This window comes from Semicossyphus pulcher, unplaced genomic scaffold, assembly GCF_022749685.1.
Source record: "Semicossyphus pulcher isolate SPU_LCO1_2020_fin unplaced genomic scaffold, fSemPul1.0.p SCAF_1, whole genome shotgun sequence".
Classification (NCBI taxonomy): Eukaryota; Metazoa; Chordata; class Actinopteri; order Labriformes; family Labridae; genus Semicossyphus; species Semicossyphus pulcher.
Genome location: NW_027211603.1, coordinates 23,099,399 through 23,117,217, shown reverse-complemented (window position 1 = coordinate 23,117,217; position 17,819 = coordinate 23,099,399). Strand labels below are relative to the sequence as shown.

At 41.7% G+C, this 17,819-nt stretch overlaps 1 protein-coding gene across 1 annotated transcript in view; it reads right to left on the bottom strand.

Moving 5' to 3' along the window:
* ush2a (Usher syndrome 2A (autosomal recessive, mild)) overlaps positions 1 to 17,819 on the bottom strand; it is a 201,605-nt gene that overhangs the window by 160,357 nt on the left and 23,429 nt on the right. Inside the window, exons 7-12 of the mRNA XM_069660129.1 lie at positions 15,133 to 15,196; positions 14,199 to 14,300; positions 13,463 to 13,652; positions 12,158 to 12,372; positions 9,409 to 9,630; positions 7,988 to 8,081 (exon numbers count right to left, since the gene is read on the bottom strand). Of these exons, the coding sequence (XP_069516230.1) occupies positions 7,988 to 8,081; positions 9,409 to 9,630; positions 12,158 to 12,372; positions 13,463 to 13,652; positions 14,199 to 14,300; positions 15,133 to 15,196 (887 nt within the window). The remainder of the gene's footprint in view (positions 1 to 7,987; positions 8,082 to 9,408; positions 9,631 to 12,157; positions 12,373 to 13,462; positions 13,653 to 14,198; positions 14,301 to 15,132; positions 15,197 to 17,819) is intronic.

Below are 17,819 nucleotides of genomic sequence, written 5' to 3'. Positions count from 1 at the left end.
GACATGACAGCTCCCTTAAAGTGAAGCAAAAACATTTGGAGCGCCCCCTGCTGACTGGCTGCAGTATAGGTCATAAAGCCCGCCTCCTCCATGTTAACAGATGGGACATCAAAAACTATAAAATCAAAATACACAGCAAATAAATTTTTCTCAAACATGGTTTCTGTCATTATAGTTAGTTTTTATCATGCTGATTTATGTCCAAGTGTTTATTTTTCTGACAAGTTTATTTTTAATTAGTTATTTGATGCTGTAAAAAGGATGATTGGCAGCTCTGTTGACAAATACGGCTCCTGCAGCAGATTAGCAGAATAGAGGAGGAGCGGTGAGAGGAAACGTAACTAAAACTATTACTACAGTCATTGAAGTTTCATTACAGTTCCGTTACATTTTTTATTTGTAATGTAGGTGTGTGCTTTGGTTAGCAGAAGTGGCTACGGCGGCGCTACCCGTCGACCATTGCAAGATGGCAGCGCCTATCACGGGGGCCTATTTTGGCTTAAATTTTTGTACAATGAGAGAAGATGGAGACATGTCGTCCATCTACAGTCATTGATTTGTTCACTAACATACATAAGAAATTAATTACTTAGTACATTCATCTTAATATCTAAGCATTTCAGTTACCGTGTATAATACGTTGATATACCGTATTGCAAAAATGCACGTTACATACACATAGACACAGAGCTAAACACACATGAAAGGAGACCTTCTGTGAGAAAACAACATGTACGTTCAGAAAAATGAATAAATCTTGGTGGTTAAACAAAAGCATTGTTTGAAAAAAAAGAGAGTAGGGATGTACACAATTCATGATAATATGTGTCATATAATAAATGTAGAGAAACTGCTCATTTAAAGAAAATAATTGTACATGAGTGCATATAAAAATGTCCCATGACAATGAAACATTTGCTTTTATAGAACAAAGACAATGAATGAGACAAAATGAGACACAGAATAAGAGAGACGAGGAAATATAAAGAGTCAAAAATCAGTGGTCCGTGTAAGTCTTAATCTAAAGAGAGAGAGAAGAATAATACACAGAAAACAAAGAGGTATTCTCTGCTATATAATAAGGAGCCAGTACATTTACACACACACACACACACACACACACATGAACACACACACACACACACAGCATAGGGAAATCAGACTGCTAATGAGGAGAGACTTGCAACAGCCAGGGCTCTCACACAGGCCCACTTTCATGTCAAAATAAACATAGCAAGGTGTGTGTCGGCGAGGAGGAAGGCAAAAAAGTGATATAAAAAATGCATTTTTCTGTAGCAGAGAGCAGCAGAGGCGAGAAGCAGCAAGTACGAGCCCTTTGATTTTGTTCAGCAGTCAGTACAAATTATGGTGGACAAGGGGGGCATCAAATGGCGGGATTAAAAATGTATTAAAAAACACAGGAGTTCCTCCCATGTGTGACACATGCAGACCTGCACTGGGCCCATTATGTATGACACACAGAGGAGGGGGGAAGGCAGGGGGAAGGAGGGGGAGGGGGAGAGTGGAGATGGAAATAGGGGGAAAAGGCAACTGTTTTGTATATGAGAGAAAGGGGAGATGTGGTAGGGAAATATGTGTGAACGGAAATGGAATAAAACCCCTTAGTGTTTTAAAGATTAAGACTGAAGGGACAGAGAGACTATCAGATTAAACTATGCACAGGTGTGTTATGAGATGTGGGGCGGGAAGAGAAAGTGAGCAAAGAAATAAGACAATAAGATCACAAATAAAACATGAATTTGGCTGTCAGAGCCCTGCTGTTTCAACCCTCGGCACATGTAATCGGTGCAGACGAGCCCGCGTGCAGTCTTGCGACATGTTAGTTTAGCGGCTACAGCAACAACTAGCCCGTCACCGCAGATTTCATTTCAACAATTAAGAAGACGAACTCCATAATAGTGGTTAATAAACTCACATTTCTACCGCTCATGCTGTGTTCACTCATGTCGATTATGCTTTACTGTCTGGGGGGCACGCTGTAGTTAAATAAACAAAACATACTCCGGCAGCGGGCTGCGGAGGCGGTTAACCGCCAAACTGCAAGGTGTTCGTGTTTCAGCTCAGTTAGAAAAATTCAGTACCGTGACAGCCCTATGTGTCATACTTACTTTCTTACACAATAAAACTAAACAGGGACCCACTCATCAAAATGTTGCTCCATACTTCTACTTGTGGTCTTAAAATCCCACTGGCTATCTTTACAGGCTGAAAAATTCACACATCACACAGTAACATCATAATAAATGTATCACTGCAGTTTTATTAATTTAACCTATCCACCATTATTTGTGACCACCACATGAAATTTTACGTATTTGCATGTCATTAATTCCTCAATTTTTTGGATTAAATTACTGGACATTCTTTGAAAACAGTGGACGTTCTGCTCATTTAAAGCAAAAAATGAAGAAGACAAATACACCTGCTCTCCACACACCAAACACGAGCGTGTGTGTGTGTGTGTGTGTGTGTGTGTATGTGAGTGTGTGTGAAAAGAGTCCAGAGCGCTGTTCCCTGTTGGGTGATTATTAACAGGATCTAATGAAGCAGCAGGAGACTCTCTGGAGACATAATGTAAACACACACACACCATCACACACAAAAACACGAGACAAAAAGACACAAGTTTGAAAGACCCCCACACACACACACACACGCACGCACGCACACACAGTAGTGTGTCTTGGGACATGTAATTCCACAGGATTGCAGCATGTTTGCATGTTCCTGTTTGTTCTGTGTGTCTCCTGCTCGTCTGTCTGTCATGTTTGGCTTCATATCTAAGTGATGTCTCACCTACAGTAACTTCCTGCCTCTGTTTGTCCATGTTGCTGTCCCCCCTCTGCCCATCTGTCTTTGTGGTTGCCTGTCTGTCTGCGGCTCGGTGCCCCAAAACGTTTCACATATCAAAAGGTACTTTTTCTTTTTGCACTTTGAACAGCTCTCACTACATCTCGCTCTTCAACTCATCCGCTGGGGATGACTTGAAGAGCGAGATGTAGTAAGTTCTCCTCTCCTCTGCGCCTCCTCCATCTTCCCACCCTTCCTCCCTTTCTATCTGCTCTCTTTCTGAAAAACAAATCACTCTGTACATCTCTCCGGGCTTCACAACTCTCCCCTTCCTCGCTCGCTTCCCCCCGTCTCTACCGTCCCCCAACTGCTTGTTCTCATAGCCACGGTGAGTATGTGAGCAGGAAATATTACCATACCAAATGAAAGGGAGAGGATTTTTTCTTCCATCTCTTTTCTTTTCATTCAACATTGCGTTACCTTCCCTCTCTCCCAGCCTGCTAATTAGTCGAGGGACCGGTGTTTGGGAGTTAAAAGGAAACTGCACACGTTCATTCTCTTCTTCATACAAAAGGTTTTGATGGCGCTCCATCATCTGCACACAGCACCAGCAGCAAAAGGGACAGAATATACTATAGATGGGGTTTACATCATTTTAATTCTGTTGCTTTTATCGTATTGCAAACGGACAGTCGTCTGTAATAATGCAGCTTAGAGGAACATTAAAAAAAGTTCTACTGTCAGTACTTAATCCTTAGTCTCAATCTTGACTCTTCATGTACCACTAAAAACTGTTTTTATGCCTCGTACCAAATGTTTCTCAGCAGGCCTTATTTTTGCATAAAACCATGTTTGTGTGTGCGTGAACTGTTTTGCAGAGTAAAGAATAACATCTTTTTTTCTGTTCCTCTGAATGTCTCGACAAACCTGCTGAGTGTGGAGGCTCCTCTAATGGATATGTGGACATTCAGATGGCCTGTCACAAGCATCTGTGTGTCTGTGTGAGCGTGTGTGTGTGTGTCTGTGTGAGCGCGCGTGTGTGTGTGTGTGTGTGTGTTAATCTGCCGGGGAAACTCATCTTATCCTAAATGCCATGACCAATTTCACGCTCTCACTGGAAAGGTCGTGCCACTGGCGCGTGTGTGTGTAAGCGTGTTTGTGTGTACACGCCTGTGTTGTGTGTATCTGAAGTTAACCCGGTTAACCCCGGCGAGGTGAAAATCTGCTGCTGAAGCAGACTTTAGCGGCAGAGATCCTGGACAACGCTACTTAACGTCACTAGCCATCAATATCTCTCAGACACACATAGATGGAACCACAGAAACACACATACATGGATACATACAATGTATACACACCTCGGCATAATCCTATAAAACTTATGTTGGACCTTATTTAAAGATTGGAAAATTCGAACTTCTTTACTTTCCACCCGTGTTAATATCGTTGAAGATATTATGACGATAAATGTTCATCAACAATCTTTTTTTCATGACACAGACGAGACGCTGACAAGCTAAAAATAGATTGTTGATAATAAAAACTCTGACGACGCGTGTGTTTTGTTTTTGTTAACGAGACGAGACAAGACTAAAACGTTAGTGATGGACTGTCGGACATCTAAAGTCCACAATATTTCCCCCCACTGTCACAAAGGTGAACTTTTTGTGTTAACCCAGGCTCTCTGCTTCAGGGTCTGTGCACGCTCAGAGAAAAAGGGGTGTTTTACGCGTCATTACACACTTCTTCCACACTAAAAGGAGCACTCAGCGGCTGTCTCCTTCAGTCAGACTGTTTAAATGAGAAGCAATGATGAATATACTGTATATAAGTTATTACGGTAAACACCAGCACTGCTGCAAATAAGGCCATAGAGGAATGTGCAGTGTGTTCTCCTGTAACTGCACAGCTTCGTTCTGTGGCTCTACGCGCCTCACGGTACGTTCCAGAAGTTTCCACATACATATAACCTCAGCTGAGGATCTATATCGCCCGTGGAGAACATCGTCAGGAAATAATTAATGAAAGGACGACTCTTTACAGCAGACTGAACCTGTATAGGGCTAACTGAATTAGTTTAAAGAGAGAAAATGTGTTGACTAAAAGTAATGACTAAAATGTAATGACTTCTATTGGCTAAAACTGGAGTTTTCGTTGACTTAAAGTAGACTAAAACTATATAGGGTCAAAAAGACCAAAAATGCGACTAAAACTAATCAGCATTTTTGTCTGAAGACTAAGACTAAATCTAAAATAGCTGCCAAAATTAACACTGCTTTCCACACTTGTCTCAAGTCACAAAAACATGCACACAAACACACTTTACAGCTTTCAGCCTTCAACCTGATGCAACTATCCTTTGTGCCTTGGATGAGGAGTAAAAAGCACACAAGCAGACTTAAAAGAAAGGTGTTGTGGATTGTTTGGCTCCTCACTGAGATAATATAGTTTTGCTTCTCTAACACTAATAAAAGACAACATTTAATCTCCAAAAAATGCTCTTCTGTACAGTCAAAGACAGAATCGAGAGCGTGTAACGTGATGTACAATACGATGTATGATATAGCTTTCAGACATGACCGACTCCATCAGCTGTGGAGAGACGCACAGCGGCCGAGTGACAGGATGAGAGATCAGGTCTGACACAGAGTGCACATAAGAAAGAATCAAAAGACAGAGTGAGAAAGTGGGAGCGTGTGTGTACCTTTTGCGTGCATGTGTGTTTAAGTGTGTGCGTGTGAGAGTTTAAATGTGTGTCTTCCGAGGCCCCCGTTGATCATCTTGACACATGTCTGAGCATTTCTGTCACTTTAATGTCACTGTGGAAATTCTGCAGATTAGTACAACATCCGTCATGGTGCTAGGCCGATCCGAGTCAACAGAAGGCATGCAATATTAAACGCTAATATTCCCCACAGCCTTTTATGCTCCAATATTACAGAGACAGAAGAAAGGCCCTGAATATTCACTCAGAGGGATGACATGGACAGGTTCAGGAGGAAAGTGCACACATGCACACACACACACACACAGATGATCACACAAAAAGGACTCTCCTTTCACACATGTATGTATCGCATACACTCTGCATGTCTTTCACAGTAGCTTAGCTTTCGTAGAGATTAATTTACATGAAACAAAACACACACAAATGTGTCCACACTGCTTTTTTTCCCATTGCATGTCTCTAACACAAAAGAACTGTTATATACTATTATATGATGGTTAAAAAAAGACGGATGAAGAGGGATGAAACATGAGAAACGGGCAAACAGGGATGAATTAAATACTTAGAAAGCGAGGCAATAAAGAGCGAGGGGGAGTGGAGTGAAATGAAGCGAAAGACAAACAGAGAGAGAAAGAGAGCTGATTAGAGATGCATGCTGAGGGAATGTCATTGTTCTAGTCGATTTGAGACATTATTTAAACTGAGACCCGGGAGAGAAAGACAGAGTGTGAGAGAGAGAGAGGGAGAGAGAGAGATTGACAAAGAGAAATGGAGGTGGGATAGGGACCTAGAGAGAGGACAGAGAGAAGCGGTGTATTAAAAGACAGATAGAGAGGGTGAAAAAAAGAGAGATTTTTTCAGCATAATACCTGACAATGTACAATTAGTGTGAGTTTGTGTGTGTGTGTGCGTGTGTGTAGAAGCGCTTTCTACGACAACTTTAGCTCATGTCATACAAAGACTATTAAATGCAGGGGTGTGTGTAGGAGGCTGTTTGTTATCAAGGTTTGAGAGTAAGCAAGACACCCAATTGAACAGCTGCTAGTTGACAGCTGTACTTCTCTACTGATGTCCTCTGTCGCCTCTGTCTGTAACACACACACACACACACACACACACATTCACAGACAGACACTAATACGAAGATGCGGGTGTATGAATGATACATAAGTAGTGAATAATGCAGGCTGCCCTGTGCTTCAGCGAGGTGGAGCAGTCACACTGAACTTTTCACTGCTGAACGAGTAGAGGCTTTGTTGGGGTGATGCCTACTATTACCTGGCAAGTTGTATTAGCTTTGTTGCAAGCAGAGGTCTGGTCCTGAGGCGGCGGTTAACATCAAGCTACACTGAAGTCATATTGTAAGCCACCATTCTGCAGCATACCAGTGCTCGGACACTGGCTGTGGTATCATACTTTTGGTTTATCTGGGGGTGTCACTGGTGATGCAAGAAGATGCAAGTGCAACACAGCAAAATCAAATTTTGATTGTTGTATTTTATTCTAGTTGCAAACCATGATGCACTGAGAGGTTCAGTAACTTCTGGATTCCAGAAATTAATACAGACGATAAACTCAACCACATTTCAACTATAAATGCATCTGTCCTCCCCACAAAGTAATCAGAATGTAAAAAGAAGTGAAGACTTTCAGATCTAGAAGTGACCTCCTCTAAATCTAATTGAACTGTCTGAGATATGGATCATTCTGTGGCAGACATTTCCACAAATTCACTTGTCATAAATCACACAACCTTTGCAGGAGTTCTGTGCCAACAGGACTGATGTCAGCTGTCAGTTATTTGCAACTCTAACAACATACAGAGTGCTGCTTTATTTAGCAGCCTGGCTGCACTGATACCTGTCCATTAACCACAATGTCTGTCTGGCACTGCTTGTGTACAGCATGTGTCCAAAAGCCTGGGCGCTCACCCCACTTAATCAATGTTTCAGCCAATGAGAAATGAAACTCTTGAATTGAGCAAAAAAAAATATGAGTATTTTACACGGGATGGGATCTAATAAATGTGTGTGTGTGTGTGTGTGTGTGTGTGTGTGTGTGTGTGTGTGTGTCTCTCTCTCTCTCTCTCTCTCTGTGTAATGTATTAGAGAAGTCCTCTCTATGTCGTTAAGATGGAAGCTGCTTAATTAAGACCATGAGGAGGCTCTCTCCAAGGACTCCTCTTTGCTTAGTGTGTGTGTGTGTGTGTGTGTGTGTGTGTGTGTGTGTGTGTGTGTGTGTGTGTGTGAGTGTGGTATACCCAATATCTGGATCTAATACTGATATCGATTATTGGGAATTTAAATCTTCAGAGAAAGCAAAGCAGGGCTTTTTCTTTGTATGTCTAAACAGGTGGAATTTGTATGAGGTTCACTGCCACACTTACAAATGAGGTTAACATATCATATGAGATAAACAAGTTTGAGTGATGAGATGTTTGTTACTCACATTGTTTCCCTCTGTGTGGCTCTCAGGCAGACACAGACAGCGGTAGGGCGTCACGCTGGTATCACAGTGGTCTGCGTGGCCGTGACACTCACACCTGGCCAGAGAGAAAGACATAAAGATAGTAAAGGTACTGAGGGAAGCTCAAAACGCCATCATACAAGATTAGATTATTCAAAAAAATAAATGCCTTTTTACAATAAAACAATTACCACATGTGCAAAAAGGTATGCAAACAACATCTCAAATGCTGCTCCATCAAAGTTTCCGTAGCTAACCGCCATGTAACCACATTAGGTAGCCCCCATTCATCATTTTTGAATGCCATTCTGATAATTATCATAGTAGCATCACAGGTAGCAGACAGCTCTCACTCTCTCGCTCCCTCACACACACACACACACTCTACATTACAGAGGGTCAACCATCATTCTACACTGACCATTGTGACAGTGGAATCAATCTGTACCTTTATAATATGAAGCTTTTTCTGATTTATACATCAACAATTGGAAAACAACAATGCTGTATGCTCATGTCTAAAAAAAAACTTGGAAAATGACCACCATTATATCACTATCTGATTTTTAAACATAATGAGTGGGCTATCCAAACTACATTCTGTACATAAATACTGCAAAGTTATGTAAAAGATTACATTATAGCTACACAATATCGTGCAGTATCTAATGTTGTTAGAACACGTAGGAATGACAATGCTTATGAGAGTAGACATACACTAAGACACACTCAAGTTATGAGTGTACTGTCTCTTGCCAACAAGCCTGTTTACATGCTTTATAAAGAACGTAGTGAGACGAGATAGAGAGATGGAAGGAGTATGAAAGAGAGGGGGGAGGCGGGGAGGGATGGAGAATGCACAGATGAGATTTCAGCAGCTCTAAATCTCTGTTTCTCCTACTTCACTGTAACAAGCTACTAATTAAAACAGCTTAGAGGGAGAGGGAGGGAGAGAAAGAGTTAGAGATGATTGCCTCCTGCATAATCCTATAATTACCACAGTCATAAAAAACAGTCACTCTGTCAGTCTAATGAAGAGATGTGTTCACAATTAGTCTCAGAGAGCTCTGCTCAAACTCAACAGTCTGTGTCAAAATATTTTTCTACATGTTAAACTGTGCTCACACATTTTTTACAAATCAGCACTGAAAAGATCTTTCAACCAATTCCGCCTCTTAAATAAAAGTTACAAGAGTGTCTGTTTAACTGCAAAATAGGGACTATGAAACATATGGTGGTTCCTCAACATCACTAAGTGAAGCTGTAAACCCTTTGAGCAACGTGGAAAGACACTTAAATGTGTCGGTATGACAGATTATGCCAGAATATCATTCAATAAAAACAAACCTACCCTTCATGTGAGGCATATTTAGCAACAATTAAGGTGTTGTGTATCTCCTCACCTGCCACTGATGGTGATCTCACTGATGACATAGTATCTGTGGCGCTGGTTCACCCTGGATGCTCTGGTGTGATATTGTCCCCTCAGGTGTATCCTGACCTGGGTGGCATGTACCAACGTCTGCAGGTCTGGCGTGTTGTAAAAGTCATTATATCCTGGCCTCAGGTTTGGCTCTGGGGTCAGCAGGCTGAATGTGATGTTGCCTCCTGAATAGAGCACATCGCTGGAACACAGAAAAAACAACAACAATGAAGCCTGAGAACTTTTTTACTATTAAATGACAACATTTTAACAAAAGTTATGTTGGGGAGGCGTTTTTTTCAGATTTGGGAAAATGCTAGTTTCATTTCACTTTGCAGGGCCGCTACGGAGTAGCACATCTTCAGTTGTAATAAAGGGTTTAACATAGAGCTACACCAATAAACCAGGCAGTCTGATATATTTGACAATATGATCTTATTGGTGATATATCAAATTGGTGTATAGACCCTATTTAACACATGTACCTCAAGCCTGAACTCATCCAAATATTAAAAGGAGGAGCTGCATATGAAGTGTAAATCAGTTGAACCAGACTTTATCCAGCCAGCCCATTGTTCAAAGTCAGTGTAATTGTGCCAACGTGTGAATGGAGGAGGTAACTGTCCAGAGCAGAGTGGGTATGTTGATGACATCATTGGCATTACATTGAAGCTGCTTCACACACTTTCCCGTTGCCTGCTGTATTCATATCAAAAGAACTGTGACATGACAGTTATTAGGAATTTTACCATACGACAGGAGCATCAAACCTCTTTTTACCACTATAGCTATGGCTAAGAAAAACACGATAACAATTTAAATGTTGCTGTGGGTAATGCCGTTCATCCCTCAATAATAGCTGTTTATTTGTTTATCTGTGCAGGTAAACAAGATGCAAAGGGATCACAGACAGCACTCCTGGAGCAGTACTGTAATTGACTTGTATTAAAACACCTGTAATGACTGAGGCATGCTTAAATTTATCTTGCCCGACACTGACGCAGGCTCAGGAGGCCATTGCTCTTGCCAGATTAAATAAATCTATAGAGATAAAATACATTAATCTTGCAAGATCAAAGACATAGTATTTTTGATATAATTACCAACCACTAATGTAACAGAGTGTGTCATTATGTTTCCAATGTGAGGTTCAATTACTCTCATGCCAATACGACTAATATGTATAACTGTGCCAGGAAAGGTTGCATGTGATATCATTTGTCAGTCAAGTGAAAAATAAGCAATGACTACCTCATCTGTGATCTATTCCTACCTGTTCTATCTAGTGCCAACCGAGGCTTTGATACAAGCTGCTATGCCAAGATTGACTGTGTGAGATTGTGTGCATGTTCAGACTAAGTTCCAAGTCCGGCTCTCTGTGCAGTGCCAATTGAGAGCCTGTTACCGGTCATGTGCCAAGGCAGCGCTGTAGGTGTTTAGCTTTATAAAGCTAGTCACTGTGAGAGTGCCAGAGTGTGTGTGTCTGCTGCCTTTGATTTCTCTTTACTTGCGTTTTGTGCATGTATGTTAGTACACGCACAAACACACACACAGATGCATGCTAGCATACATATGAATGTATCTGTTTGTGTGTAATGTGTGTAAGTTTTGTGTAATCTTGTCGGCCTTAAAGAGGCCGTGATCACCCAGTAGCAGACAACGAGAACATGTGGTAATGCTGTGGGGAGAATGCCCAAAACAGAAAACAGACTTTATTCTCAGTTTTTCCAGATGTAGATGATTTAAGGCAGTTTAAAGTGGCGTCAAGATCAATATCAATCATAGGACAGAGACAACTTTATCTGACTAGACAAGAGCCTTTGTCTGATTTTACAAACAGAACTGAGCATCCAGCAAGTCACTTCCGATGTGTTTGTATCCCCTGACTCGCTCGGGATTAAAGTGTAATCTCGATCTCAGTTTCGTTCTCTTTTGCGGCACCTATGGCAATAAACGGTAATTGTGGGAGCACACTCCAGATTTTCAAACAGTGTTGCATGTGTGACGTCCATGTGTGTTTGTTTTGCCTTAGCTCCGCCTACACTCTCTGGCAGATCAACCACTGCTGGCTGATGGAAAATTGCGTCACTAACTGGGCGCCCTTGCAATTTTCTCCGTGGAAGTCGCAACCGACAGCCAGTCCATAAACTGCAAATGCAAAGGCTTTCATCAGTGGGCCATAGGCTCAATCACCATTGTGTTACCTCATTCGGTGATAGATAGGGACTTAACAGACATTTATTTAATGCATTTTGGTACTGAGTATAATGTGATATTATCCAATTGATGTCCAGTAAAAAATGTCAACTTTTCATGAACCTATTTTAAGCTTGTAACTATAAAAGTATGAATCAAGTCATTTTTGAGGGTCAAAGGATTTTTAAGTCTCAGAGGCAGGTGAACACTGTCAAATCAATAAGCATCCTTTCCCTGGTACGATCTTCAGGGGGGCCTCGGTTTAGCTCAGCGGTTGAGGCGTGCTTCCCGTGAACAGAGGCTCAGTCCTCAACGTAGCAGCCCAGGTTAAACTCTGACCCTCTGCTGGTCACCTTATACTTCCCATGTTTCTCACCCTATCCACTGTCCTATCAAATAAAGGCAAAAAGGCCAAAAAATAATCTTTAAAAACAAAAGAAACAAACCTCTTTTGACACACAAAGGGAAAAAATTATAAACATGTACAGTTGTCCACATCTGCATGCCCACACACGTTCACATTTTCAACCTACCTGGGCAGCTGCAGACAGTTGATTGAGTCTGGTCTCAGTAAACGCCCGTTGTTCTGCATTTCAAAGACGCTGCAGTTTCTGGCCATATACTGCCAGTCCAACCAAGGTTGTTCTGTGTTGGTGCCACTCTCAGGTTTTGTGAGGTCAATCCTCCGTCTTTGGATACGTACTGACTCGGGCAAGAGGCCACCAAACTGAACTATAACATAGAATACCTGGAGGAGAGAGGGGTGAAAGTTAGCATGAATTGAACCAGATTTGCACCTGTACACCTGTACAATGTAATGCTAACCAAAACAATAGGCAAGCAACACATCCTACCATGGTATCTGTTAGGTCTTAGTGTTGTTAAAATTATATAAAATGTTTTAATAATCATTAGTACATAATTGAATGAGGGTTTTCAGACAGTCCTCAAACAGCCCATACACACATACTGTATGTACACACACTAACACACAGGTTTGTATAACACATAAACCTTGATGTCTGTGTGTAGGTGTGTGTATGTGTGTTAAGTGTTATCTGCCCCACTACAGTGTGGGCTGGGACACTGGGTTACACAGCAGGGAGCGCATTAAGCCACCCCGCAAACCCACACATACACTAACACACACAAACCCCCACCTTCAGAAAGTGTCTTTTATCTGGGGACTTGAGTTGAGCTACCACGTCAGGACAGCTCCCAAAATCCTGCCTACACTCACATACACACTTCAGAGAGAAGAGGGACGAGTCTTTTGACAGCCCCAGTGTCGACAACACCCAAATCCAGCAATCTCTTTCTCTCTCTCTCTCTCCGCAGCCCCGTGCCCCGTCTGTCTCTCGCTGCAGTGCTTAGAAAGAGGATGAAACTACTGTCCACTGCACATACAGGTGCAAGCCGATTCTGTGCAGCGTTTGTCTAGTGGCATTTTGACTGTACACTCCACAAAGGCGGAAGACACTTGACCGTCCAACACACAACTTTTTAAGGACGGTTATGTTTCACACAGTTTTTAAAATGACAGAAGTTTTTGTTTGTTTGGTAGTTTTGTGTACACCAGGGTTTAAGTAAGATATGGACTGATTTAATGACAAATTCAACCACTCAGTTAGTCACCACATCAACCCTTGATGGTAGATAAGTAAGAATCTTGAACACATAGTTCAACCTTTACTGCAATCATTAAAGGCGCAGACTTTAGAAAGGTTTGCAAACTCAAATCGGTTAATGTGTTTTTTCATTGATTCCATTGTTTTACATCTACACATTTATCATTATTGTGGAATAATGCAGTACATGCTTTATTACATGTTTCTTACCTGGTATTGTCCATTAACCAAGTCCACAGTAATACTGACGCCTTCGTCCAGCTCCTGTGTCGTCATGATCTTAGAGAGCCATGTGGTGCCCATGTCCTGATCATTGATATAACTGAGCGGATGAGCATTCAGGTTGAGTCTTAAGACTCTGTCATTGGTGGTGTCTTCAACACCACTGGGAATGCAGTATCTGTGGAAAGTGAACGTTTAAGATTTTAGAAAAGTTAAAGTGATAATCTCAAAGATTTTCATTTAAATAAATGTTAAGTCTCTATCTGTCGCTGAATGAGGTAACACAATGGTGATTGAGCCTGTGGCCCACTGGTGAAAGCCTTTGCATTGGCAGTATTACGGACTGGGCGTCTGCGGCAACTTTCACGGGAAAAAAATCGATGACTACAGATACTGAAAATCCAAAGAAAAAGAAACAAATTCGACGCTCAGATGAAGCAAACATTCTAAAAAGGAAAGCGACCGTCAGCGAGGAAAATCAAGAGTTACAACCAGAGCCAAATGTGGACGTCACACATGCAACACTGTCTGGATATCTGGGAAGTGCTCTCCCACGATTACCATTTATCGTCACAGGTGCCGCCAAAGAGAACGAAACTGAGATCTTCAATATTAGCACAAACTATTATGTCAAATGAAAATGCAAGAATATTCAACAGAGGATGTTTTTTTTCCCCCAAACAGTAACACTAAGGATTAAAGATGAATAGATCTGTTACTGTACCTCTCAACCAGAGGGTGCACTCTGGGGTGACTGGGAGGACAGCGACACTCAGACTGGACATGGAGCTCAGGCAGGTCTGCTGAGTACACCTCCACTATTTCCCTGTTAAAACAAGACACAGCAGATTATATTGTTACTGGAAACTGAGGCAAATAATGCACATTATAACTGAATGAGGGCGAGACCAGATAATCTGGCTCAAAGTTAAATGTTGCTTAAAGATTAAGCACTTTTGTGAATCTTACATGACCCAAACTAGACGGAACAAGGTAACAAAAATATTATTACCACGTATAATTAAAAAAACATTTAAACTCCTAAAGGAAAATATAACCTGCTAATAAAGTGTGTGTTCTTTCATCATACAGATGAAAAATGACAGTGACAAAACAAGGCCTTGTAATTACTCATATTTTAAGATACAATCTCAAAGCACCTGTTGATGGGCCTTTGACTGAACAATTATTGCAAAGTGGAAAATCAAAGGCATAATTTGAAAACTCAATCTTTCACTTTGTTTTATCCCAATCTTGATGAGAGTAACTTGTAAGCTCCGAGTCCTCGCTGTGTGCAGTACATCACTGGTAAGCAAAACACTAATTGCCTTGTATTGAATTCTCAGGAAAATCCTCTGGAAGCAGTATGGATCTGAAGATGCAACGATTAGCCTTCCCCTTCTTTCTTCTTACCTCCTTACTCTTTATCGCTCCATACTGTTCCTCTTCCCCTGTCGCTTTAATCTATACAGTGTCTCTGTATATTTCTCCTCATCTCTATCCCTTATTCAGTCTGTTACTATCATTTGCCCTCTTTTTCCTTTGTCATTCCTGGTTCCCTTTTGTTCCTCTAACTCCTTCTAACCTTTTCATTCAAAGCATCCCTGTTTTTTGATTCATTCATTACCTGTCTCTCTGCCTTACTCCATCTGACTCACCTGTTGGTCAGAGTAGCAGGATAAAATCTAAAGTCCTGCATCCGCCCAATGAACTGATTAGACCCTTGAGAGGAGAAAAGAGAGGAGAAAAGAACATAAAGAAGGTGTTAATGGGTTTGTACTGAAGCTGTGAGTGAGAGGATTTCACAGTATTTAGTAGATTATCTTATCAGTTTCTCGATACCAGCTAAGTGAGGCTGCACACAGCCGCTTATAATGGCCAAGTTCATGATACAAAGCCGAGCAGGATCTGCCATAGCTTCCATTAGAGAGCAGCAGGGCTTATAAGGACAAATTCATTAGCTTGGTTTGAGGCAATGGCTAAAACAGGTCTGTGTAAGGCAGGGGTGGCCAACCCTGCCCCTGGAGAGGTACCTTCCTGCATGTTGTACATTTCTCCATACTCACACACACCTGATTTGAATGATCTGCTCGTTATCAACCAACTGAAGCGGCTCAGGGGATTGGTAACGAGCAAAACATTCGAATCAGGTGTGTAAGTGTGCTGAGAAACCTGAAACATGCAGGAAGGTAGCTCTCCAGGAGCAGGGTTGGCCACCCCTGGTGTAAGGATAACTAGGTTTCAACCAACTTATTTTCACTGAAGCCAGGTTTACTCGTTAGTTTGCTCCTTCACTCTGTTTTTACTAAACTGATTCTTCTCTGAAGATGGTCCTTCAGGAAAAAAAGGGACATGCATAATGGGCAAGCAAACTAAAACAAAGAATCAATGATCAAAGCTGCTGCAGATGTATTCTCTGTTTATATCCACTAATCAATTATTAATAATAAGTAGGGCTGTGACGGTATTGAATTTTCTAGCTGCTGTAAAACGCCCTACGCAGCCCGACGAACATAACACACCGTTGCACCTGGTCAGTAAGTCAGCATCGGTGCTGACTCGCTGGTGGTCCCACTCCACACTCAGAGGTTTTGGGCGGCACACAATGTGGCAGACCCTCCACGCGAGTGCACAAATGGTGTGTAGGCCGGGAGAGGGTGTAGGGAGTGATTTGAGAAAGGTAATTACTATTTTGTTTATGGGGGGTTTACAATTCAGATTTCACACCAGATGAACTTGTGTATGCAAGACAATAAACATAAAAAAAATACACAATAATAAAGTGGTGATGATAGTCACTGGGTGTACATAGTATGGTCTTATAGGTGACAGTGTTTGGAAGAAAGGATCTGCAAAGAGCAGCCACATATATCAAATATACTAAGCTGCCTGAGTGCCTTTATTAAGCAAGCAGTGGAATATCTAAAACATAAAGGCACACATGATGGATGTGTACTGGACTGCAAACAAGAAACACCATCAAACACATAACTGAACACCGTCAGGCCCCCAGCACACCTCCACACACAGCCACATACAGTATGTGACAATGTTGGATAGAAAATGAGAGCCCCAAACAGATGTTGATGCTGGTCCAAAGAGAGCCGGAGTCCTTTAGTGTCCAACAAACTTCTGTCTAGTTCGACAACAACTCTTAGAAGAGAGAGAAACGTCTCTAAGCATCGACAGAACCCCTGCCATGCCTGGGGTTCTATCTAGCTTTGTCTATGAAAGTGTGTGTGTGTGTGTGTGTGTGTGTGTGTGTGTGTGTGTGTGTGTGTTAGAGGCTTTACTGTGAAAAAACATCCATACTTTAGAGAAAGAGTGTGTATGAGTGTGTGTGTGTGTGTATATTTGCATTTGAGAGAGGCTTTGCCATGTTTGGCTCCACTACAATGTGTGTTGGGTGTGTGTGTGTGTGGGGGGGGTGTATCTGTGTGTAAAACAGAGAGAGAGTGAGCGAGTGTTATGGGATATAAGTGTGTTAGAACAGTGTGTGGTTGTGCAGCCTTAGGCTTTGGCTCAGGATTTCTTTAGCGTGTGGAAATGGGATTATGGCTTCCTCTGAAAAGCACTCTCCCTATTGTTACTGGGATGATGCAAGGTATAAGCCTTAATTCTCTCCTCTCTGTGTAGGTCTCTGTCTTCTCCCTCTGTGTTTCAGTTTCTGTCATCCGTCTCTCTCACTTTGCTCTGCTGTGTTTTTGTGCTGTGTTACTTGATGGTTAATACAGACCACTAACAGTTGTGTGTGATTTCTGTCTTGTTTTTTTCTCTCCATCCCTGCCACGATCAATATTTAATATTTAAAGTTGTAATCCTTCAGATTTCACTCTTAGGTTGCACCGTACAGATCCATGGATCTCACCAAACAACCAACAGCCTTGTTAGCGTTTTCCCATCGTGCCCTGACCAATGGAGTTTTTATGTCACGCTGCACAAGTACTTCCATGTAAAAACAGGTCCAGCAAAAGGGAGTCGTTACCTCCCTGAGAAGTTAAAGGTCTGCTTTCTATTGCCTGCAAGTGTGTTTCTTCTTGTTTCATTACTAAATATTTAAAGTTGGTAGAGCAGGCGCCACATGTACAGAGGCTACCTGATCGCAGGTTCAACTCCCGATCATTTGATACATGTCGTCCCCCACTCTCTACTCCCCACTTTTCCTGTCTCTCTTCAGCTGCCCGATCGAATAAAAGCCCAAAAAATAATCTTTAAAAAAAACGATTCGCTTTAAAAAAAAGAGAGAGAGAAAGAAAGAGAAAAATGACTAAGTCTTGTTTTTGATCTGCTTTTTCTGCCGTTAGCACTAAATAGGTGGCAAATAAACTGTGTTTGTTAGGACTCC